Here is a 26779-nt window from a genome sequence, read left to right on the forward strand (position 1 = left end):
AGAAACAAACAGGTCAGTAATAAACAGGAAACATTTAGCTTTAGTAATGCTTCTGTAGAAAATAAATATATACACACAAAAGGTCTTTTTAGATTAAAAGGTAAACAATCCGTGACATAAATTTTCACAGTTCTCTTTTTACAAATGACACTTTTTTTTATTCCACAAACAAGTTTAAATTCTTTAGTTCACTTTTCAAATTCACTCAGCTTGTCATTAGACCATGTCTGCCTCCAGCTAGAGCACAATACCCATCCACCCACTGTGGAAAAGGTCTTGGGTTAGCTATCTATCTATCTATCTATCTACTTTTAGGTTTATCTAACTTCCTTTCTTCATTGTAGCAGCAGTATTAGCATAGAATTGCCATGGCAACACATACATGCATGAGAGTGTGTGAGGGATGGAAAAAGAATCTGAGAGGACAAAAGGGAAGGAGGGAGAGAAGTTCATCATTTCATAGATGAGGGTCTCCATCAATAAAAAGGAGTGGGTGGGCTGTGATAGAAACTCATTCTCAATGCTGAGTGTCTGGACTAATTAAAAGCTGTTGGTGCTTTTTTGATAATGAGAAACTGAGGTTTTTTAAATTACCCTGACTTTTTAGATTTAAAACAAATAAAACTGAAAAAGAGGTCATGCTTAAGATACAGATGGGAGGAATTATTTTTTAAAGGAGTTGAATAAAATGGTTTCAACATTTTGTGAAAAACAAAAAAATTTAAAAAGAGAGTTCATGATTAAAGGTCTATACATACACCTGGAAATGGTAATTAAAAGCCCTGTTTTTGAACTAACAGTTCTGAATGTCGGGGAAATTTCAAATTATACTATCTGGCAAATATTCAGATCATATTCAATATAATATATTCAATTTAAATTAGAAAATTATCTATTTGCTTTTAATTGTTATTTTACAAATCTGAAACAAAAGCACTAAAATCTACATTCTTGATTTAGAGGTATTATTTTAGGTAAACTAAGTAGAAAAATAACTAAACTAAGCTAATTTTCATTTTTAATTTGTTGACTTTCAATTTTAGTTTTGCCTTTCAACTTCATAAATGAATAACTGTAAACAAGTTGTTTATATTATATTTAGACATTCAATGTTGAATTGAATATTAAATCAATAAATCATACAGAAACCAAGGACTGACTTCAACATTTCAATAAATTGTCATTTTAAATTAAAGTTTTGGAGAGAAATATAGTCTTTCATGAGATCTATATGGCCAAGAGGATAGTTCCTGATGAGATATAGGATCATGATAGATAGTTTGATGAACATGGCTGTCATTCATTTTCATTTCTCCACATTTTTTGTGTCCAATTTCATCTAAATTTTCAAGTTTTGTTTCTAGTCTGTTAGAAGAAACACCTGTAGATTTTAAATTAGTGACCCCATAGCTCAGTAAAACCAAAACCCATATATTAGATTAACTTTGACATGGATTACCCAATATAGAACGTCAGTCCAGCCTTCCATGGTGATGCACTGAAACACAGTGAGCATGGCAAACAAAAAATTGTCAAAGTTGGTGATGCCATTGTTGGGGCCTTGCCAGCCCTCTCTGCAAACTGTACCATTGAGCAGGCAATGGCGGCCATGTCCTGATACTGCACATGGCGTAGGCTCTTCTTCTGCAAGGGCACCTGTAGATGTAAAAACAAACTGATGAATCTGATCACCACTGATCACGCTAATGCAAGCTGAAGATGCACTCAAAGCTAATACTGGAATTAAAACTTTCATCAAGCCTCGTAGTAACAGAATAAGCCCATCATTAAGTTGATTTGCATACATGAAACATAAAAACACATAAAGAGACCTTTAACATCAAACCCTTTAGTCAAGACTTTTGAACTTTGATACAAGCTAAAGTGTCATGAAATCTCACTCAGAATTTAGTCTACACAAATAGACTGAACCTTAAAGAAAACTAAATAAAAACTTTGTGGTTCTCCTCATTTCTAGAGTAAAACTGTTTTGTCTGTTCATACAACCTGGAAACTTAAAGTGAATATTAGTAGTGCATCATTTTTAGTTTTTTTTTTTTTTTAATTAACCCATGGTCCAACAAAATCATTGCTAAATAAAAACAAAAAATGTGTAGCACTATTCACTATACAATACTATACAACTCCCTGTACATGTGACACTACACCATTATGTTTGTGTGATAGAATCTGTACAGCCAGCAGAAGTTGGGTTTATGTGTATGTCTCGGGATTTAGACTCTAAATTTCCACCTATTTGTCTAATTAATTTAATCTATTGATACATTGGCATGGAACTCAGTGGTACATAATTCTACATGATAACAGATCTGACTCATGGGTGTTTGCCAGGTGAAGTATATTACACCCACCCTCAGTGACTGAATTTTATTTCAAATTCCAATCAGCATGATTGAACTCTGTGTTTACAACAAGCTGGAAGTCATTAGAATTCCCAAACAGTAAGACTTAGTGCATAGAGGCAATTTAGATTAGTGGCAAATAAATATGTACCTATGTGATGTAAGGGATAGGGCCACTGATACATGTGCCAGTGTCTTATAAGCATGTGCATCTCATGTCAGGAAATGAAATACATAGTGTAAAAAAAAAGGAAAATTGTTCATTTATACACATGTGAAAGAGGTGATTAGAAAATATAAAAGCAGTGCATACAAGAACTTAATTAGCATAATTGCCAATAAACTTCTGATTTATTGACAATTTTGCCTTTTTAAGGCCTTAACCCCAAAATTAGGCTTTCTCTATTGTTGAAGCAGCACTACATAACTTTTCAACCCTAAAACTTTGTACTTCTGACCTGTTTTGATGGCATACTGGCATTCTTTGTGTACATTCTAGGAGCAAAAGTCAGTTGACTTTTTCTTCATCATATGTTTTCTTTTCAATGTCTTGTAGTGTATCTCATCATAATTTTACATTCCTTTAAGATTATGAGTGCATTCCACATATCTATTAATGAAAATCATGATGTCACTTAGCAATTACACAAGGCACATCCACAGTACATGAGTCCACATTACATTAAACTTTTCTAAGAACATAACGGTACACACAAATCGTCCCTCTTCCTACACATACATCCAGGCACGTACATGCACACAAGGTAAATGTATTTGAAGGAACAAACCAACAGCAATTGGGAGGAGCTTCTATCTATCTTATAGGACTTAAACATACAAAGCTTTTCCTGAGATAATCATGCAAACATACTAAAAGAAATCAAAGCTTAAATGAAAGGCAAGCAAGAAAAGATAAGGCAAAAGTTGTTTATAGAGACTCACAAAAGCTGCTGCCTTATGGGAGGAAAGCTCTACAACCGAGACTTAAGCTGCTTTGCTTGGTCGGTTAGTCGTTTTAAAATTTGACTGATTTTTTATACGTGGATATATATACGCCCATCATCTTACACTTCTTCTTGAATAATTGTGCTATTTTCAGAGCAATGTGAGGGCAAAGGTCAAGCATGTTTACATAATAGCTTGATATTAGTTATTTAATCACTGGACTTAGTCCACCATCTGTTGTTCGGTTCTGTTTTCAGCAGCTTGTCACCATTCACATACAAGGTGCATGTGCCCATTCATTCCCAGATTTGGGATTAAATCCTATATCTACTCTAAGCTGAGATGTACAGTATGCCTACTGAGTCCGCAGGCTGTGTGTAGGACTCAGTTTAAAAAGGGTTTAAAATGACACTGCAGAGAAGAATATGACACAAAATCATGAGAATAGATTTAAAAGAAATAGAGATATATTAAAAAACGAAAAGAAACTCTTCTTTACCTGTTTGGGTCACATAGCATGTGGCATGCATTTTTCCAATGAAAAGCTCGAGGCCAATGATGGCATAGATAATAATCACGAAGAGGACCAGCAGAGCAATGTGAAGCAGGGGAACCATGGCTTTAATTATGGAGTTTAAAACCACTTGTAAACCTGTAAATGACAAAAGAAACCAAATAGTTTACCCCCAAAATTTATCATAAAATAAACAGAAGAAATCAGAGATAGGCAGAGTTGCACATTAAATAATTCTAATGTTCAAAGCAATTGCTTGTTTTATTCAGAAACAGCAAAAACAATCTGAAATGTTATACTTGTTCAATTTTACAGGTAAGAAACAGTGAAAATGTATGTTATAATTCTATTTCATAGTTGTTGTAGATCCTGCCCGAAGCTGTTTGAAAATATTTTAAACATCTTACATGATGTTAGGCAGGGGTCTTCAATTCCAGTCCTTGTGAGCTACCTTCTTGTCGGTTTCAGTGTTTCCCCTCTGGGACACGCCTGACCCAAATCAGTGAGTCATTAACAGGCAGGTGCAGAAGATGAGAACAAGTTGCGGGAGAATCTTTTCATTTGAATCAAGTGGGTTGTACCAGAAAAACACTAAAACCTGCAAGATGGTAGCTCATGAGGACCAGAGTTGGAGACCCCTGTTGGGGATACTACAAGTTTTTCCAACACAAAACAAACAGGACAAATTTTACTTGAATTAATAATTACAGGCTTAAAACATGATGAAAAAGTAAACAGATGTTCCATTTACTAAAAAACTAACTAAATATAAAAAAATGAATAAGCAAATAAACTACAACTTGTCTTAGCATAAAGCACAGAGCAGGACTGTATCATATATATTTAACAGACAATCCAAAAACTCTTGCTAGGATTTTTTTCAAGGACCCTTTCCATGTTAGAAATATATATGAATGGATTTAACTCTTAGAAGTATATTCTTTATGATTTCAGAGATTTTTGCTCCAACTCACTGGGAACTCCAGAAACAAGGCGAAGGGGTCTTAGAACTCGAAAGGCTCGGAGGGCCTTAACATCAAACCCCCCGGGTTTGCCTCCAGACTGGCTGCCAGAGTCAGCGTCTTTGGTTATCATCTCCAGAACCACACTGAACAACCTGGAGATGAGACAGGAGGGCGAGAGTTAGAGAGAGACTAAAGGGGAGGAAAGAAGGACAGTGGAGTGCATGAATGTGTATACTTTTAATTTAGCATATTAGTGTTACCAATGTCTGTGTATACCTTAGTTTTTATATCTAGTCACAGTTCATGTTGATATCAGGAGCCACGTGATCTGCAGATAAATCATCCTTCCATACAAAGCCACCTGCACGTGTGCATATTTGTGAATCTTTTTGTGAATATTCCTAAATATCACTGACATCGAACTATTTGGCCTGAAGAATTCATCTATTGATGATGAACAGCTTTGTGCTGAGGCAAGATGCATGTGCACTGCATGCATGTTACAGTATGTTTTATCATGAATAAATGATGAAGTAATGTTTAAGCTTTGCGCATGTTTGCAGCAAACTCACCCCACTATGACGATGACAAAGTCCAACATGTTCCAGCCGTTTCTGACATAGGAGTTTTGGTGCATGACCAAGCCATAGGCAATAATCTTCAGAAATGTTTCTATTGTGAAAATAATCAGAAAGGCATATTCTACTTTTTCCTGCATAGAGTGAAAGGAAGCAAGAGTAAAGGAGAATGAGAAGAGAAAAAGAGCATACAGGCACTTAATATCACAATGTAAGTCAAATAACATGACATTTAATAGACATTTTTCTGGTCTGGAGTACCACAACAGAAAGTAGTGCATCACTAATTTGCCATGGTTTAACCTCAAACAAGTGTTACGACAGACACAGAAATATTATTAATTTATTCCAATAAAAACAACATTATACATAAAACATTTAGTTTTGTACTTTCACCAAGTGTAGCCAGTAAGCATTATCAAGAGGACATGGTGGTGCCAGTTTCTCTTTGCTCTCAGTAGCTTTTCGAAGACTCCCAGCACCTTTCCCCAGGGTCACACTGAACAAAGGAGCTGCAATTACAGCAGCAGAAATTTGAAAAAAAAAAAAAAGGTTTTACTTAAAGATAACTGAACATTGATGACTACTAAACAAGGATTTTGCCAACACATATTTCCAGTCCAAGACTGATAGCCCAAATAAAACTCTTTGATTCTACACTACATTTTGCTGCAATATTATCATCACGTTTCCATGGTAACCACATGTCTGTTCATGGAAACAGTTTTATTGTGCTTAGACACTATTTGATTTTGTAACTTCCACTCTCTGCATCACACAGACCTGTTCCCACAACAGTTTCTTCTTTTACCTGTCATTCTGCTCCTCTTTCTGTCTATTTCTCTCTTTTGCTTTTCAATTCAACAGAAGCAGAAGGTTTGTGACTCAACAAGTTTTGAAGCCTGTTCAACAAAGCCCTTTTATTGTTTATTTGAAAGGTTATGAATGCACAAATCATACTTGTTGCTGAAAGGTATTAGGGACATCGGTAACACACACACTCAGACGTCACACCCACACTCCCTAGAAGAGACCTGCAGTAAACAAAGTCAAAGGCAGACAGCTATTCAGATATTTAGTTTCACAGAAAGATTGTAGACAATGTTGGAACAGTTGATTTAAAGAGCCAATAAACGCCAAAACTGCCACAAGTGTAATAGCTGCAAAACCATTTATTACTCCAACACACTGATATGGAGGGATTTTGTTTTGAAGCATTAGGTTTTGCTTGTTGTAACTTATACTGAAAGTTTGCCCACTCCACAGAATGATGCATATGTAAAGTGTAGGCATTCAAAGGCCGGTTTCATTTATAATTTGCATCAGAAACAAAGTTTCTCTGTGTTCGTTTTTTAAAGTACATAACATACAAGTAAAAGACTATTTTATTCTATTCTATTCTACAGTCATTTAGCAGATGCTTTTATCCAAAGCGACTTACATATGAGTGAGAACAACACAAGCACAAAAACAAACAGTAGAGGACATCGTAGGAAGGTGCTAGTGGATTGTCCAGTTGGAGGCAGATTCTTCCATGAAGTGCTACAGGCTTTTTTTTTTTTGCTGGAGGAACTGCCGGGTCATAAAAATGGGTCTTCGGGCATGTTTTAAAAATGGACAGTGATGTGGCTCATTTTCTTAGATTCAACTAAGATTAAAAGTTGTAAGGACGCAAGGGACAATACACAGTTTATTCATACTATAACTACTGCAGTTACAAGTCTGTAAACCAGCACAATGAACCAAATGCACTTGCAGTGCATTCCCATGATAACATCCAAACAATAATATGACTCAAGCATGAGTCCATCATTTTTTCATATGGAAAATAAAAGGTAAAAAAAAAAAAGTTTAGCAAAATATTCACAAGTAATGCAGAACATCTTATAAAAGACATTAAAGGCCAAAACATGTTAATCACTGCAGCCACCTTTTTTTTGTTGACTTTCTTTGAGGGAACAAATGAGGGGCTGTTTAAATATTTATTTCTCAGCTGTGGCCAAGTATTAGTGTGACTCTTCGATGTTAACTGGTTAAAACTGATTGTTAGGCCTCTGCGGAAGCTGAGTGATAACATGATAAGGTCAGCAAGTGCCACCATTCAGAGCTGTTTCTCACAGATAAGAGCCTTCATCTCCTGCCTCCATGTAATTTGACAGTCTTGCTCCATCCTCCTGTTGTTTACACAGGTCTGAAATGTCCACTCTTCTGCATAGTGAACAGCTGACAGTGTGTATGTGTGTGTGTGTGTGTCCCTGAATTAATTGTGCTGTGGAGACATATCTGTTTACACAGCCTCACTATGCACATCAACCTCCCTCTTTGGGAACAAAAGCCAACACTCTAACTAGATTTTAGTATAACGACTCAGCTTCGTCCTGGTTTTGTTAAGCCTACAGGTATTTATGTCAATGTGTTGATCTTGGAAGTGATTATAATATGACTGTGTGCATCTCAGCTGAACTGGATTAGGCTAAATCTTTACAATACGGCTGATAATCGAACCATGGTCAACAGTGATCATATAGCCTTTCTAAGATTATACCCGGAAAGTCACAAACACAAAACTGCAGTGGAAATTCGGAAATTAATCAATAAAGCATAAACTATTTAAGCTGTAAATACATATTTTGGACTTTTAAACTAATTTCTTGCTATTTGTTTTGATGGCACACATTCCTGGGACGCTCATTGAGCTGCATCCCAGTGATAAAAAAGTCACATTCAACTTTGTGTTCCAACCCAGAGCATCATGTTACAGTTGTGTTTTGCTTTACTGCACCACATCACACACGAGAAAGGTTTTGACTTTGTACCATGGTTGAATCAGTAAAGAATAAGCACTTTTGAAGCAAAGAAAAGAAAGAAACTGTCAGAGCAAGAGATATGACAAGCAAACATCGGACAAGCTTACTGGAGAGAGCTAAAATATGCCAAAGTTTAGTAGAGATTTAAGGTAAACTATATAACAAGGGTATAAAGATTAATGCATTTGTCCTCTAATAATCAAACTAAATTTGTCATGTCACAGTTTCTTTGATGTTTACATCTATATCTAACAGTTACAGTTCTGTTAAAAGTATATTCACATCAGGTTTTGTCTCAACCTAAATGCTAAACAGTTGGATAATGGTGTAAATGGTTATATATTCAAGAATACTTCATGGCATAACATTATATCTGTAAGATTTAAAGTTCAAAGTTTATTGTTTTGATTCAAAGCCAAGAGACAGCTAGAGACAGAAACTAGAAGTCAGAGTTTATGTTTTTGCCAGGACAAATGTGTGTGTGTGTGTGTGTGTGTGTGTGTGTGTGTGTGTGTGTGTGTGTGTGTGTGTGTGTGTGTGTGTGTGCGTCTGTGTGTGTGTGTGTGTGATGATAGTGCGTGTGTGGGTGTGTGTATGTGTTTTAAAAAGAGAGCATGACCAGGTGTGTGTTTGATATTTTATACATGAGTGTGCTGCTTTTGTATGAAAAGTGCTTTATGAATAAAGTTTGATTTGATTTGATTTGATTTGATTTGATTTGATTTGATTTGATTTGATTTGAATCCTGGGGATTTTAGTAACTAAACAAAAATCCATTCATGCAGTGTAGTTGATCAGAACTAATCACAGTCTGCGACTGCTTCACTTTAAAAGCTTTCCAGTGAAACAACAGACGAATGAATTTTACAGTGGAAACACGGCTGGGACAGATTCAGTCAGTCAGGTTGACTGGGTCTGCTTTGTTCAGCTTCAGCTTTGTGATTTTATAAATCTTGTGTAAGTTATGTTCTTTTTCTATATTGTTTTATTGGACACTAAATGGTCTCATTTGCATTGCATTTACTTTTCTTTCCAAATAAATGAACTTCAATGAATAAGTAAGGATTAAAGAATGAGAAGCCAAGCATTAGACAGTTATAATGCACAATGCAGAGACTAAAACACCACGATGCGCAGCACTAAGTCTAATGCAGGGATCCGAGTTGTTGAATCCGCCAATATCATGGTTTGTATTTCTTTTTAACTACACTTGCTAAATATGCTAAAGTATAGAAACTATTTCATGTTGGCCTCGATGTGCCAAACAACCGCTGTCAAGCTACAGCGCATTTCTTTCATTCACCTGTCAAAAGCCAGCTGATCTGAATCATGATTAACACATTGTGATGCCTCGTAACAGAGGGATATTACAGTGATTTAACTCGCCAAATTACATGTGCGTATATACAAAAATAATGCACACCAGTTGTCATTAAAATTATCACTGACCATGGTATATTACAATTTAACAATGTAGAGAGAACTGTTCATCTATTCTCACACCCTGATGACATGACAGCTTTGATCCTGAGTTTTTCCCTTTCATCTTTCATGCAGGAAACAAAAGTAGAGGTAATATGTATAGGGAGAAAATATATATACATATATATATATATATATATATATATATATATATATATATATATATATATATATATATATATATATATATATATATATATGTATATATATATATATATATATATGTGTTAATATTATAATCAAACCCATGATTTTCCTGTGTACTAGTTTATTTATTCTTTTTTTTTTTTTTTTTTTTAAAAACAATGTATAGTAGCTATCTGTCAGTAGTTTATATTGCCGCTGTCTCCTGCCTCTTTCTTGTTCTGCTGCATACTGACTCACTGCTTCCTCTGCTGTCTATATATATATATATATATATATATATATATATATATATATATATATATATATATATATATATATATATATATATATATATATATATATATATATATATATATATATATACATATATATTTTTGCCTCTATCCTTTTACGACCTTACTTTTTCCAGGTCTAATGGACATGACCTCATGTTGCATAACAAATGTAAATCCCTTTTTCTTTCCTTTCTCCTGGGATTCCTGAAAAGTAAAAATTGACAGAAACACGTGGCCCGCCTGAAGCTGTTTCACTGTATCTTCCGTTCTAACTGAAGTGGAGACGTATAACACATAACTCAGCAACAAGAGCTAGAAAGCTGCTGCAGTTCTTTCTGTCCCCCCTTATGCAGACCTTCCAAAAAAAGCAAGAAGTCCCACTGTTTTCTCAGAGGTTTTTTGTGTGTCCAGACTCAATGAAGATTGCTCTCTCTGTGGCAGTAGTAGGAATACCGTTGCCATGGAGACCAGGCTTGCCTCTTGTGTGGGCAGAGAATAAGACTTGAAGTAATCAAGGATGGCAAAATCAAGAAAACTGCTTTTTGGTGCAGCATGCTGGGTCAGATGGTTGCAAGACTCCATGGAGCAAATGAATCTTGGGCCTTAGACAAGGACATATTTAGTGAAAAATCTGAGCTCCATACTGACAGCATTGTGTGTCTCCAGTGTAGTTTCACACACTGTTGCTAACTATTGATGACAACCATCCTAACTGAACTGAGGCTAGCTGAAAAACTACAATTTTTTTTTTTTTTAAAAGAGAAAAAATATAAACATTTTTATATTTATGAGTTCTGGAAAACATTGTAGTGAGTTTTACTTTAATCACTCTGAAAATAAAAGCACTATATTCAAAGGTATTTGCATAAGTTAACAGCCGGAAGGTGGCTGATGCAGAATTAGGCGTAGACACTGAAAGTAAGGCAGTTTAATTAATTTAAGGAGAAGCAGTTTGTCCTGTAAGCTTCAAAATCCTCTGTTTTGGAAGCAGAACAAGAAATTTGGGTTGCTTAAGCAAAAGCCAAAAGAACTGACAGTAACTAAGCAGAGTATGAACAAAATGTCCTGGACGATGTTTACACATTCACAGACACTGTTATAATATGTTTTTCTCAAAGAATTTCATTAAACTGCACTTTAGGTTGAGACAATAAACATTTTAAAGCAGTTAAATGTGATAGATCTGATGTATTATTTTTGTTTTCGAGATTTTACTCCAAAGCGAGCTTGCAAGATTAGACAGTGTCTTCCCAATCTAAGTCATCTACAGTCTTGCAGAGCCAAAGCAAATCAGCTTCTATTTCTGTGTGAGAATGCGTGAGTGGGATCAAATGATGACTCAACAGTGTCCTGCATCAGAATAATCACAGAATAATTATCTTCATGTGATTTAATCAGGTTTTTCTACCCATGCAATACATAAAAAATACAAATGCTGATCTAATATTAAATTGCTTAAAAATATCGAAAGGCCAAAAGGTTAGTGAATGTTACCTAAACCAGTATTTCTCTTTCTGTCAGGTAAACTATTTGCATTTACTAGAAAGATGTAGTCAAAATCAAATGTGCACCCTTACAAAATCATAATTGTATTAGATCATTAAAACCATGAGGATCAGACAAATTAAACACTTGTTACAAGTGGTGGTGCATGGCTTGTTGCGTAGACAAGTACTTTGGTGTTTTATTGACTACAGTAGTAAAATAATTTTTGAAAAAAATACATGAATAGCTTTGTGCAGACAGATTACAGGTGTTTATAGAAGAGCATACACTGCAGACTCATTCACTTGCAATTCACTCGCTTTAATAGGTTAAACAACTCAGGGTACTGGCTCAAACATCAAACTTATTATTCAAATGTAATAATAATGGCTTTTCAAGGTACTCAAAGTGCTTTACATCCATTATTTATTCCACAGTCACACACTGATGCTGTTTTGAGAAGATTGGCAAATGAGAATGTGGAAATCTGCTCTCTGACCACAACGAGAGACAAGGTGGGTGAAGTGTCCTGAAGCAGTGGCCTGACTGTCTAGGAGGAAGTAAGATCGAATCGGCAACCTTTTGGTCATCAGACAACCTGATGTACCACCTGAACCTCGCTGCTCCAATATTCCAAAAGAATATGCAAACTGGAGTAGAGAGTTGGAAAACTGAGAAACTAAGAAACACATTAATTCACTGCAGACACTGTCCGTACAGCTTCATGCAGTGATTTGCTTCATACATGAAAGGAAGTTAAATCTGGGTTTTAACAGAAATCAAAAGCACTTATTGAAAAAATATATTATGAGTGTTGCCCCCTACATTTTCAGCCATGAGGATGTAAAATAATTGGCTGTGAAGAGGAGTTTGCTCGCTTTCATGCTAGCATTCAGCTAAATTGAAGATATTACTATTAATAATAATAACTGAAAACAGAAAGAAATCCCTGCAAGACCTTTGCACAAACCATCACACCTAGCATCTCACTTGCAAGTGTCATGTCTGGTGGCACTTAAGTCTTATTTTCCAAGCACTTCCTGTTTTATTTTGTATCACTTACCGGTTTCTCGTTTCAGATCCCTACCCTACTCACTGTGTCTTTGCCTGTGTGATTACCTGCTCCGCCCCTCATGTCCCACCTGTGTCTACTTGTCCTTCCCGCCCTCGTTAGTATTTAGTGTCTGTGTGTTTCCTCTGTCCTTGCCAGATTGTCTTTGTTCGTGTTCAGGTAATCACACTCGCTCCGTGTATTTTATGTGTCTTCTTGTCTGTGTGCATTTTGGGGGTTTTTGACTTCTGCCTTTGTTCGTGTTCAGGTTCAGCCTGCCTGTGTTTTTCTGTGAAGACTATTAAATTGGAGCCACGCATTTGGGTCTCTGTGCTTATTCGTGATAGCAAGCTCAAGAAACCCAATTTAAACTGTTTATGGTTAGGAAAAATGGCTGACTATTCTGGAAAGGAGTGCCAGGAAATATTTGGATGTTATCTCTGGGTGTGGGTGGGGGTGTTGGTGCATGTCCACCTTTTTTAAAGTACAGGTGGTGGATTGTTTATTTTTGACAAATCATTATTCATTATTCTCATTTTAAATTGAATAATCTAAAAACAAAATGGGGTTAGTGTAAGGTAACCATGTTGAAGCAAGACAAACATAATTGAGTAAACGAATTAAGAAGGAAAGATAACACATTTTAAAAAATGTGAGAAAATATTAAGAGAGATAAAGGAGAGGGGTGAGCAAAAAGAAATACTTAAAGGACACAACAAACTAATCTGTTTCTGAAATCTACACAAACTCCAAGAGAAACAAGGCTTTAGTTTTCTGTTGTTTTGTTTTTTATAGAAAGATTTATTCCTGCATGTTTGCTTAACACTTAAAAAGTTTTTTTCTGATCTCTCATCAGTGTGCTTCAACACAAATACAAGTTTTACCTTGAGGTGTCTAAAGAAAATAAAGCATCTTTATCCAAAAGATTTCAAACTACAACTGAATCAGTAATAAAAACTAAAAAAAAACACTCATCATCATCATCATTATTAGGCTATGAAATTGAAATGGTAAAATCATTATATAAGAAACTGATAGCAGCAGTGCAGAGTTGGCTGTACTCTGCAAGTGCTACATTATGTTGTGTGAATCTTTGCAGTTATATTAGCGAGTACATTTTTTTGCACTCTCGACACACATGAGCAACTAATTAATTGTTTGCAAAGAGCTTTCTTTCTTGAGCTTTCCCTGCTACGTGTGGTATTTACTGGTAATGATGTGCAGATGTACACTAAAGTACAATTTGCCATTAATTTTAAGCATTTGGAAATGTATACACAGTTTTTATAAAAAAAAAAAAAACTGTGGATAATCTTATTTTGCTCTCACCTGCTGCACTTCTCAGCAGAGAAAGAAAGAAGAGGTCATTCTTCTCTCTCATCACCCCATGTATGCAGATAAGCTGCTGTGATGCATCTGCTGTCATTTAGCACACATTTAGCATACTATGACACCCAGTTGATTTGTGTGTGAAGATAAAGCTAGAAAAGAAACAAGACTGTTACATTAGGATTGCTTAAACGGGAGAATTTTTTTGTTCTTAGGGAAATCCTCATATTTTAAGAGTTATGTGTTCATTAGCAGTCCCATTTAATATTAAGTATTACTGTACAAGGGTAGAGTAACTGCACTAATTTATCAGATCTATGATGAATTCACCTGAGAACAAAATGCGCAAACATGACTGGCAGTAAGAAAAGAGGTAACTGGAGAAAAGAGATGCAAATCCAGTCGCCAAGTTATGTAAGGCTGTATATAAACTGACTGGACAAAGCTTTCAACATGTCCACTGTTAAGAAAAGTGATTGAAGGTGAGATATATGATTGAACTGAGATATTAACTCCTAATAGCTGGAGAATACAAGAATGACAGTATGAAGATGGCTGCTTTACTGGAAAGAAAACTTCTCTTTACAGTATGAAAATGCAATCATTAACCCTTTCATGCATGAATTAATAAAAAACTGAAATATTTTTTTATATGCAGTATTTTACCTCTACAGACATATGCAATTATACTTTTTGTGGTAGTAATTTTTAGAATTTATCATGATTTATTGTTTATTTTATTGTATTCTATAAAACATTTATAAAAATAATACATAGTTGTAATTATATTATGTAAATCTTCTATAAAATATAGCTGTATCATTTTCTGTTTCAAAGGCTAATTTGTGAAATTACATTATGTTCAATTACATCATATATTTATTTATTCTCCAGTGAGTAGAAACATATCAGATGGCTCACTAACATCCACTGAAGTGGTTTATTTACAAAAATACCATCCTCATTCATAAATATGTAAGAAAAAAGCTTGTAAATAGGTGTCCACTATATGGCAACTATGTATGAAAAGGTTAAACACATTGTAGAGGAGCTTGTTAATAAAGAGTACAACATAAACAAAAGTATCTACAAATGAGTATTAATGCCAGAAACTTGCTTTATAAATAATGAATTCAGGAATTTTTAACTCCTAACTAATGTGCTTATCAGTGATGAGTAAAACATCTACAACTGTTCTTATAAACCATCTAAAAAATGAGTTTTTCTGTCAGAAATAGGCTTTGTAAATTATGAATTCATGCTTAACCAATGCTTCATAGTGTGTAGTTATTAAAAAGTGTTACCAAATTTTCTAAACCTAATACAGGCTTTAGTGCAAAAATAGCACTTAAAGTTTTGTGGGATGGTTGGGATAACCTACCCGCTGAGAAAGTTACAACTCTGTGCTTCTGAACCCCTTATAGGTGCAAGTGTGTGACAGGCTGACAGCAAATATTGAATCCATTCCTTTCTGTCCATATGTTTACTGTTAAATAAAGTGAAATAATTAAATATTTTGTGACAATATTTCAGAGAGTGTCTTCATTTCACTTTGGTGCATAAAGCTTTTGCACATGCCATTGTACGGTATAATGGGCTGAGTGGGTTTGTGTTTGCTAACAATTGATCCAAACCAAGGGTTTGCCCAGCACCATCATCATGCCTGACCTACCAAACAAATCAGCTGGGAGCATCACATCACATCACACACACACACACACACACACACACACACACACACACACACACACACACACGCATACATTTAGAGTGGCAGGTTCTGTCGATGTCACCTCCCTCAGTGATGATAACATGAGCTGACATAACACTCAATGCTGTGTGGCTCCAGCCAGTCGCTGTATCTGGTTTGTGTGTGCTGTGTCAAACCCTCATCCTCCCTCACCCCACCCAGCAGGTACTGTAGCATCCCATGATGCTCTGTCTGTGACCAAGGGCTGTGATGTCAGCTTTGGTCACATGATGTAAACAGGACGTTATTTGGGTTTCAAATAAAAAGCAGAACAACAAAATGTATTTCTACTGACAGTTAATGCCAAAAACTTGAGCAGTATCTAAATGAAATATATAAATAAAGCATTAATTGGTTATACAGCATCTGAATTAGCATTGACATTCACATGACAACAGCATGTTCTTCTTTCTGGGAATTAAATGCCAGGAAATCGTCAGTGCTTCTGGTTCTGAGAAACTTTTATTACTGTTACACATTAAAATATTTTGTGGAATTTTATGAAAATGTAAAGGCGAGAGTGTGTTGATCTAGCTCATTCAGGGTGTGTGTGTGCATGTGTTTGTTTGTGTGTGTTTGTGTGTGAGGCCATGTGCATGAAGGTGAATCAGCCAGGCAGCCAGAAGCAGGCTAATCATCTCCTATTAGCCTGTGTTCCCTTTGGTCTTAATAAGATTAATGAAGGCAAGAAAGGCTGATAATGGACTGCTCAGAACACAACCAACAGAAGAGTCACTGATAAAAACCAAAGATGTTCTTATTCCAACACAAAGACAAAGGTTTCCCTAAAACATGCAGAGGTTCCCTGCATGCCCACATCAGGCTCTGATGGTTGAGTCATTTTCTCACAAACCAACCGAAGTTGTTGTGGTTTTGTTTTGTTTTATAAAAAAGAAATTAAAGAAATGAAAAAGGGGATAATGTGTGTACACACAGCACAAATACTACAGTGGATTTATGATGTTTTCTTCTTTAATTCACTGTCCATTGTTTTGCTTCTACTAAATGCGAGAGCTCCATAGAAGATTTAAGTAATTCCTAATCTGAGTCCTAATGTCATTTGACAAGCAACCTTTCATCTTACGTGGCCTACAAAATTCAAGAACTTGACCTGCATGTTATGTAACATGGTATGCAGTCAACTTGTTACTTTTTTGCCAGCCTTTTGTTAAATCTTGCAGAAAATCCAGCTAGAAAACAAGAAAATCACACTTATTCCTGGAAGAACTGGTAGAGCAGGAGGAAAGAAATGTGAATCTATATGATCTATAATATTTGTATCCCACATATCTTTTATATTAAGTTCAAATCTCTTGTGTCTGTCATCCCTCTGCCAGCCAGTCTATCTCTCTTTGTCTTTTTTTATTATCTCCCACAGATTTCTCGTCTCCAAAAATAGGTCTGTCCTGTGATATCATGTTGATTGTTGACGAAATAAGACAGGAAGATGGAGAGCAATCCCTGCTTGCTAATTATTAAACTAATGAGTCCTGACTGAGAGGGCTTTGACTTGTAATACTGAGACCTGATATCCTGTAGAACAGCAGATACTGTGTAATCAGGGGAATCGACTGTCAAATCTGTTTAATCTTCACATTTAAACCTAATACTTTAAGTATGATTGAACCTACTAATCCTAAATCAAAGTGTCTAAACTAATATTCTTGGACACAAGATACTTTATAAACTATGAGGATGGGTATGAAAACTTCCTCCCTGGGTAAAAGAAACCTTCCATCTGCAAAAGATACAAACGTGATGGCAGCATGGAAAATTCTTCTAGCTGAAATCAATCATCTTAAAAGCTGCCCAGGTTAAAGAGAGAAAAAAAATATAATTTTGAGTGCTTCTGATTGAAAACAATGTTTTTTTTGTTTTTTTTAGGTTATTCAACATTTTACCATGAAACGGTGCTGGTTGTCGAGTCAACAAATTATCCCCATTTCCTTTGTTTAGGCAAAGCAAGGCCAATTGTTTGGCACAATTCAATAACAGGCTGATTCAAAGTGCTTTTCAGAGATGATAAAACATAATTTAAGATTTAATTTAAAATCAAATTATGAAAAACTAGAAATGAAAAAGAAAGAACATTAGATGAAAACTATTGAAACCATGATCCAGATAAATATACAGTATTTAGGCTTAAAGGAAACGGTGCATCTTTGGATGATGAGAAAAGAATGATGAGGAGAACAGGGTGGTCTCCAACCTGGTAAATAAACTGAGAGTTTCATCTGATCTTAAGGCTTCCTGGGAGTTTGCTCCAGACGTGTGGAGTACAGGGTGAATTCAGCTTCTTCATGTCTGGTTCTGACTCTGGGAACTGATGAAAGACTAGATCCAGATGATCTGACAGGTCTGGTTTACAACATAGACAGCTGATCTTGGCCTACATCGCTTGATGTCAGCTTTTCTTGTTTTTTAGGATTTACAGAACAGACTTTTAAAGCATATTTTGCAGCAAGGGTCCGGTAATGGAGGGATTTTTACATTGCAAGCCTATTTCTTGCAGTCGTTTTCCTGAAAATAGAAACTGGCACAATGACAAATAAACGTGCAGTTTACAACCTGTCAAAACTAGTCTATGTGTGGATGTGAATGAATTTAATTGGTAATTACAGGTGTCCACAAATTAATATTTAATCAAATATAAAACATTCAGTAATTTTCTCCTCTTGAGACATGGAATACATGATCCAGGTTTGTTCTCTGTTAGCTAACGCTGAAACAACCAAATCTTATGCAACTCTGAATCATCTCTCCAGATGTAAGTCCCTGCCCTTACTCACAAAGGGATGGAGCATCTGTCCCTTTTGCTCCTTGATCTCAAAATGCCCCTTTTAAAGGACTTTTTTATAGTAAAAATAGATGAGGTAAAGGTAGGGGCAGTACCTTTTTGTGGTACTTTTTGTGGTATTTTTTGGTATCTATACAAAAACAACCATAAGTTTTCAACAGTAATATTACAATAAATGTTTCTGCCAGTCACAAAAGGATCTCAACAAATTGCTGAACATTTCAAAAAGACTTCAAGGTAGCTGTCACATCTTTCTAGACTTTTTGTGTCTTCACGGTAGAACCATCTGTTGTTGTCTGTTGAACAACTGTGGTTATGTCAGCCAACCACAACCCAACTTTTCAGCATATTTAAATAAACTCTGAAAAATCAAAGAAAATCAAGAGGATCAACACGGAAAATACAAAGGTGTTGTTTTCACTGGTGAATGACCCAGATGTGACTAAATTCACTGATGTTTGCAACTGTCCTGCACTTGTAAAGCATCCTTTTTAATAATAGCAATATAATAATATATAATAATATAAATTATATGTAATAATAACTATTATTATAATTCTGGATCAACCCAAAATCTATTCACTTGTTTATTATTTCATTTTAAAATTTTTCTGAACATTTCATTGGAATCTGTCTACTTTTTAAGTTACGTTGCAAACAAACCTACAGAGAGACAAAGCAATGCCGCTGAAAGCATAATGAAGGTAATAAATTATCTGACACCAGCCATTTCATCATATATCATTGCATGACCCTTCAGTTAAATTCTGCCATGACAAGCAAAGCTGGTGAGAACGCAGTAGGCAGATGCGCTGCTTGCCAACAGGCAAACCAGCCACGAAAGAAATCTATCTGGCAGCTGCAAAAGAAAGACAAAAAAAAAAAAAAACAGGAATAGTAAAGAAGAAAACAACACAGTGGTAAGTAATGCAGACGGAAGCTTCTTTAGCTCAGGTCAGCTCTGTCATTCCTATCAACATGCAGATGGCTTTGCTGCATCAGACAGATAGTTACAAGAGGTTTAATAGGTGCCGGCAACACACACGCAAAAACAAGAGGGGGAATCCTAATGTAGTGTTCAGCCAAAATAAGCCCCTGGCGAGAGTTAGGAGGCTTGCCACGGGGACATGGAACACAAAAGTAATATTTCTCCCGGTTTTTTGTTTTTTTTCTTTTTTTCATTTTTAATGTTAGAATTAGTTGTTCTTGGATAGGCCAGGAGTATCTTCACCTCTGCAGTCTATACTGTCCCACTGTGTCCAGTTTTTGTTCATTTGTTAGTAGAGGCATTACTAAAGTACGCTAAAAACAGTTATATACATGCCTCTTCTGTGTAGATTTTTTTATTTGGATTTTTATTTCACTTCTATTCCATTGTATTTGCTGTATGATAGTACATTCTGTTATTTACATGTAGCACATTGCAACTGTAGCAGCTGTTTCCCAGATTCCTGCCTCACACGCAGATTAAAAACCTGGTTTGATGCTCCCCTTTTTGACTTTGCACACATCCTGATTTAGTGGTCTGAATGGTCCTGCTAAGGCCTCATGAGTAAAACCTACAAAAAAACAGCTCAATCTAAAAATTTTGTTGAATAGTTTTAAACCTTAACACTGAATTTGTGATCAATTTGTCCCTGAGTCTAAATTGATGCTCACAGGCATCCCTGAGATAAAACATCCACCAAACTTGATGAACATCTGTGAGGCTCTAGCATTAATTTCATTTGACCTTTAACATCCACTGACTCTTGGATCCAAATAAAGGTTTCTCTCAAACGTGAAGACATTTTTCCAGGACATTTCAAAGTGGAATTAACACACAACCTATTGTGATGTGATGTGTTTTTGAATGAAAAAACACTATCTGACATCTTGTATGTCTGAGGAAGCAAGTATTTATCGATGGCTTTGCAGCTGAACTCAGCCTCCGCGCCATCCTGTCCTCTTTTCTCCAATTAAGTCTACACAACTGTAGCTGGGGTCCATTTTAATCCAGATGTTAAAAGAGCGAGCAAGATCATAAACGCAGACAAAATAGCCAACACTGATGTTGGCGGACCACCAAAAGCTACATACTAATCCTGGGTTGGTATTAGGTCAGCTACAGCAGTATCAGATATCCCTCTTCTTTATCGCATATGAACTGTCAAAAACATGAACTATTGTAGTCTCCACATGTATGATAATACAAACACACACAAAGCTGCAATCATACTTCAGATCACTTAATACAGTATGACTTCATAAGGAACTGATCAAGTTTAGACAGAGCTGGTCACAAACAAAATGGACAGTTGGACAAAGTCTCCTCATCCTTTTTCTTTTGTGTTCATTTTTCACCTCCCCCCAAGTTTCTCCTGCTCTATAGTCAACTAATCTCTTCCCCACCTTCTTTATTACTTCCCTTTACAACATCTTTTACTCCTATCATCACTTGCTTTTCCCCTTCTACACTTCTTTCCTAGGACTGTGACATCTCTTGACCCTCCTCCTGTCCTTAATGCTCTTTTCTTAATTTCCTGCTCCTCTCAGTCTGCCTCTTAGCTCCTTTCTCTCCCCTGTTGAGAGCCTTCTCCTCAGATGCTCCACAAGTCTCCATGGCCACAGTTGTCACGGCAGCAGGCTGGGTTGTGTGTAATAACTAGGTGAAAGAGGAACATACTGAATATAAACATGCAGCTAGTAAACAAATACCATAAACACACCATCATGAAAACAACAGTGTGAAAAAACCAAAACCTTATTTTATTCCCATATTGTTTGTGCCAACTTCAAAGGGGAAACCCCAACAACTAGATGCTCAGTAAAATATGTTACTGTTCTGTTTATCTGGTTTGGTTCTCCAGGTTTACTGTTTGTAAAACAAATGAGAAAATTTGTAACCTAGACTGTTGAAATTAGATGCTTTAAAATGTCAATTAAAGCTAATAAGCCCACCTAGACCACAGCATAATGTTTTAAAGTTGTAATTTAAGGGTTTCTAATGTCACAGTAAAACTATCATTTTCTGTGCATGTCAGAAAGGGTACAGTCAACTAGTATGGAATATTTGAGTATATCTATCATTACATTTGAGTTGTCAGTATCTTTATATAATGTTGCTTCAAACATGAATACTAAATCCCCACCCCCACCCTAAAACGGAAAGAAAATCGATCAAACAAAAAGTGATTGCAGATTAATTCCTTCTGCAAACATTATCAGTAACACTCAGCAACCTTGATTTGATCGTAAGTGGTTTAATATGTCACCGTGTCCTGTGAAACCAGCGTCCTGCCAGCTTAAGTTGGTTCTTTGCTTGCACAGCGACGCAAATAAAGGAGGGAACTGGTGTATGCCAGAGATTTAAGTTCTCATTTATCCTGCGAGCTATAAACCTGCTTAGCTGTAACAGATAATCTCCTCATCACATTTCCTGGTCATTCAATCTACTGCCACTATCATTATTCATTTCAACAGTTTTGTTTGCATCATGTACACTTCTCATCTGAGGGATCTGCAGAACATATTTACTAGTGAAAAAATTAATCATGCAGCCTTTTTTTAAGAGGTCAAACAAATTAGACTTATCAATGCATTAACAACTAATACACCAGCTGATACTTATTTCAGTTGGTGAATCATGCAAATAAGAGAGTATTAAAAGAGAAAAAAAGGATTGGTCACTGAGACAGAGGCAATGTAAATATTCCCTTTTTCCTCTCTTCTATAAAGTAGTACCTGTACAAGCCTTGCAGGGTTCTGTGGAATGCTATTCAATTTTTTACTTTGTACTTGCATGCACATACAAGTTAAATAATTTCTTTTGATTACACTTTTTCAGTAAAATTCAATATAAAAAGCTTGAAGGTAGCAGACTGCAGACAGCAAATTAGGTCAAGTCCAGCAGAGTACAGTGTTTTAGTCACTTTGTCTGGTGTAAACAGCTTAACACTGCATTCAGAAAATGTGCTCCAATCTGTGGCAGAAAAATAAACATTGAAACTGCAGCACGTCCTTGTAAGACTATGTCTGATCAATTCTGTCCCAATTTAAATTAAGTTTATCTTTTCAAAACCAATTAAAAAATGTAATCTCAAGGTACTTTAATGATGCAGTGCAATCAGTCCAATGTATTTGCCTCTGTGTAAAACACAAAGAGCAAAAAGGTGTTTATATGTTTTAATGCCACATTCCCTAAAGTGTGTAAGAAGCCATGTATGTCCCTTGGCCTTTGGGTGCTAAGCACTGAATCCAGAAGGCCTCCTGACATCTGAGCATCTGTTACCCCACGGCCTTAAAACCTATAAACCTCCTAGGTTATGTTTAAAATACACAAACTCTTGCATAAGGCACTCACAAATCTTGCTGGGCAAGCGTCATTTCCATATGCTTCTCAGTAGATCTACTTTCAAACTGAATGTAAACATGTTAAGTGTTTTGTGACCATTAATGGATATAAAATCTGGTATTTTTCCATCCAAGCTGCTGTTACAGGGAAATATTTCTCACTGAGTATAAGCGTTTTAGTCTTTCACAGTCAAAAACATGGAGTATCTGTGTTTACTGAAGTTATTTAGAGTCTATATTCAACACATGATAATGATGAAGAGGAGTGACAGCTCAGAGAAGGAAGGAAATGACTCAGAGAGGGAACTGCACTCAAAGAAAGCTGTATGATCACAAATATCCTGAGGCAACTTCAATAGTGACTGCAAACACACAGAGATGTTAGTTAGGGTTGTGAGGACCTTCATTACAGAATACATTCCCTCGAACCTCATTTCTTTCCTTGACTGTATCAACTACATGAATGACCCTCATCTAAACATAATAAAAACTGCAACCTTCAAATTAATTCTGAACCTGCAATATAATTATGAGACTTTAATAAAGGTTTTTATGAACTAAACTTGTCCTTAGTTGTTGAAAAAATCTTTTAAAGTTACTTTGTCTGCCACTAAACAAACATGAAGAAAAAAGAAAATTCCCAACTGGCTCTTTTGTGTTTCTTCTCCTGCAGCACGGTTGGCAAGACAGCAGAGTGGACACGTTTTACGCTGTGAAAGCTCTTACATTGTTTTGGATTCATGGGTGAAAAGGACGGTGAAATGCATATTTTGCCTGAGGCACTGTGTGGAGGTACAGCTACTGCAGAAACAACTGTTTTAACGTGACTAAATCTGCCACCGTCGCTGTGCCCCCTTGGCTTAGAAACAATTTCCTGCATTTAAATGAAGATAAAACTGATTGTGATAAGTGACACTGTGATGGATGGTTTTGGCTCCTTATCTCAAGCAATCAAGTCTGCCATCAAAACCCTCGGAGTGATTTTTGATAGCTGTTTGATATTTGATAAGCAGATCAATAAAGTAATAAAGACCAGTTTTCATCATTTGCAATTGCTGACCAAACCAAAGCCTTTTCTAAGTCGCCAAGATCTTGAGCTCAAGACTTGACTGCTGAAACGCTCTGTATGGCGGTGTCTCTAAGTCATCCCGCAGCTGACTTTAACTTGTGGAAAATGTGGCATTTAACTGACATGACCAGATGTTAAATACATACATAGATGTCCCATCAAATTTAGGACAGATTACACTTTTAATGTTTGTGTTTAAAGCTCTTAACAAACTAGCACCATCTTATTTATGAGAGTTTTGTTCAGTTTGTGAGCCTGGCAAGGCTGTAAGGTCATCCCACCAGCTTCTAATGAACATATAAGGGTGGGATGTCTGAGATTTCTCCGTTGTTGTTCCAGACCTCTGGAATAAGTTACCCCCTGACCCTGCATCATATCTTAGATCTGGTACTTTTCAAGTCAAAACTCCAAATCTATTTAGCCATGATTATTCTGTTACTTTTTAATGTTTTTTATTACTCATTTATTTTATTGCAAAATCTTTAGTTTAACTTTAATGATATTTTATTTTCTGTGAAGTGCTTTGGTTACTGGAAAGGCATACTATTATTATTATTATTATTATTATTATTATTATTATTATTATTATCCATCCATCCATCCATCCATCTTCTGTCGCTTATCCGGAGTCGGGTCGCGGGGGCAGCAGCCTAAGCAGGGAAGCCCAGACTTCCCTCTCCCCAGCCACATTTGCCAACTCTGCGGGGGGGATCCCGAGGCGTTCCCAGGCCAGCCGAGAGATATAATCCCTCCAGCGTGTCCTGGGTCTTCCCCGGGGTCTCCTCCCAGAGGGACATGCCTGGAACACCTCACCAGGGAGGCGTCCAGGAGGCATCCTGACCAGATGCCCGAGCCACCTCAACTGGTTCCTCTCGATGCGGAGGAGCAGCGGCTCTACTCTGAGCCCCTCCCGGATGACCGAGCTCCTCACCCTATCTCTAAGGGAGCCGCCTGTATACGAGATCTCGTTCTTTCGGTCACGACCCACAGCTCATGACCATAGGTGAGGGTAGGAACGTAGATCGACTGGTAAATCGAGAGCTTCGCCTTCTGGCTCAGCTCCTTCTTCACCACGACAGACCGGTGCAGAGCCCGCATTACTGCAGACGCCGCACCGATCCGTCTGTCGATCTCGCGCTCCATCCTTCCCTCACTCGTGAACAAGACCACGAGATATTTAAACTCCTCCACTTGAGGCAGGACCTCACTCCCGACCCGGAGAGGGCAATCCACCCTATTCCGGCTGAGGACCATGGTCTCAGATTTGGAGGCGCTGATTCTCATCCCAGCCGCTTAACACTCGGCCACGAATCGCTCAAGCAAGAGCTGGAGATCACGACCAGATGAAACCAACAGGACCACGTCATCCGCAAAAAGCAGGGACCCAATCCTGAGGCCACCAAGTCGGATCCCCTCAACACCTCGGCTGCGCCTAGAAATTCTGTCCATATAAGTTATGAACAGAATCGGTGATAAAGGGCAGCCTTGGCGGAGTCCAACCCTCACCGGAAACGAATCCGACTTACTACCGGCAATGCGGACCAAGCTCTGACACCTGTCGTACAGGGACCGGACAGCCCTTACAAGGGGGTCCGGTACCCCATACTCCCGGAGTACCCCCCACAGGAGCCCCCGGAGGACACGGTCGAATGCCTTCTCCAGGTCAACAAAACACATGTAGACTGGTTGGGCAAACTCCCATGCCCCCTCCAGGACCCCAGAGAGGGTATAGAGCTGGTCCACTGTTCCGCGACCAGGACGAAAACCACACTGCTCCTCCTCAATCCGGGATTCAACTATCCGGCGGACCCTCCTCTCCAGGACCCCTGAATAGACCTTACCAGGGAGGCTGAGGAGTGTGATTCCCCTGTAATTGGAACACACCCTCCGGTCCCCCTTCTTAAAAAGGGGGACCACCACCCCAGTCTGCCAATCCAGCGGTACTGCCCCTGATGTCCACGCAAGAGGCATGTCAGCCAGGACAGCCCCACAGCATCCAGAGCCTTAAGAAACTCCGGGTGGATCTCATCCACCCCCGGGGCCTTGCCGCCAAGGAGCTTTTTGACCACCTCAGCGACTTCAGCCCCAGAGATAGGAGAGTCCACCCCTGAGTCCGCCAGCTCTGCTTCCTCATCGGAAGACGTGTTGGTAGGATTGAGGAGGTCTTCGAAGTATTCCTTCCACCGACCCACTACGTCCCGAGTTGAGGTCAGCAGCTCCCCATCTCCACTGTACACAGTATTGACGGAGCACTGCTTCCCCCTCCTGAGCCGCCGGATGGTGGACCAGAATCTCCTCGAAGCCATCCGGAAGTCTTTCTCCATGGCCTCGCCGAACTCCTCCCATGACCGAGTTTTTGCCTCGGCAACAGCCGAAGCCGCATGCCGCTTAGCCCGCCGGTACCCATCAGCTGCCTCCAGAGTCCCACAGGCCAAGAAGGCCCGATAGGACTCCTTCAGCTTGACGGCATCCCTCACTGTTGGTGTCCACCAACGAGTCCTGGGATTACCGCCACGACAGGCACCAACGACCTTACAGCCACAGCTCCGGCCGGCGGCCTCAGCAATAGAGGCACGGAACACAGCCCATTCGGACTCAATGTCCCCCGCCTCACTCGGGACATGGTTGAAGTTTTGCTGAAGGTGGGAGTTGAAGCTCGCTCTGACGGGGGACTCAGCCAGGCGTTCCCAGCAGACCCTCACAACACGTTTGGGCCTGCCAGATCTGACCGGCCTCCTCCCCCACCACCTGAGCCAACTCACCACCAGGTGGTGATCAGTTGACAGCTCCGCCCCCCTCTTCACCCGAGTGTCCAAGGCATGTGGCCGCAGGTCCGACGATACGACTACAAAATCGATCATCGAACTGCGGCCCAGGGAATCCTGATGCC

The 26779-nt window shown here is 37.9% G+C and overlaps 1 protein-coding gene across 1 annotated transcript in view; it reads right to left on the reverse strand.

The window, feature by feature from the left end:
- Positions 1-26779, reverse strand: part of cacna1db (calcium channel, voltage-dependent, L type, alpha 1D subunit, b) — a gene marked incomplete at both ends in the record, with an annotated part of 85615 nt that overhangs the window by 36107 nt on the left and 22729 nt on the right. The window contains 4 exons of the mRNA XM_079239810.1: positions 1460-1656; positions 3808-3960; positions 4797-4939; positions 5360-5499. Of these exons, the coding sequence (XP_079095936.1) occupies positions 1460-1656; positions 3808-3960; positions 4797-4939; positions 5360-5499 (633 nt within the window). The remainder of the gene's footprint in view (positions 1-1459; positions 1657-3807; positions 3961-4796; positions 4940-5359; positions 5500-26779) is intronic.

The sequence above is a fragment of the Telmatherina bonti genome (assembly GCF_933228915.1).
Source record: "Telmatherina bonti genome assembly, chromosome: 4".
NCBI classification, from domain to species: domain Eukaryota; kingdom Metazoa; phylum Chordata; class Actinopteri; order Atheriniformes; family Telmatherinidae; genus Telmatherina; species Telmatherina bonti.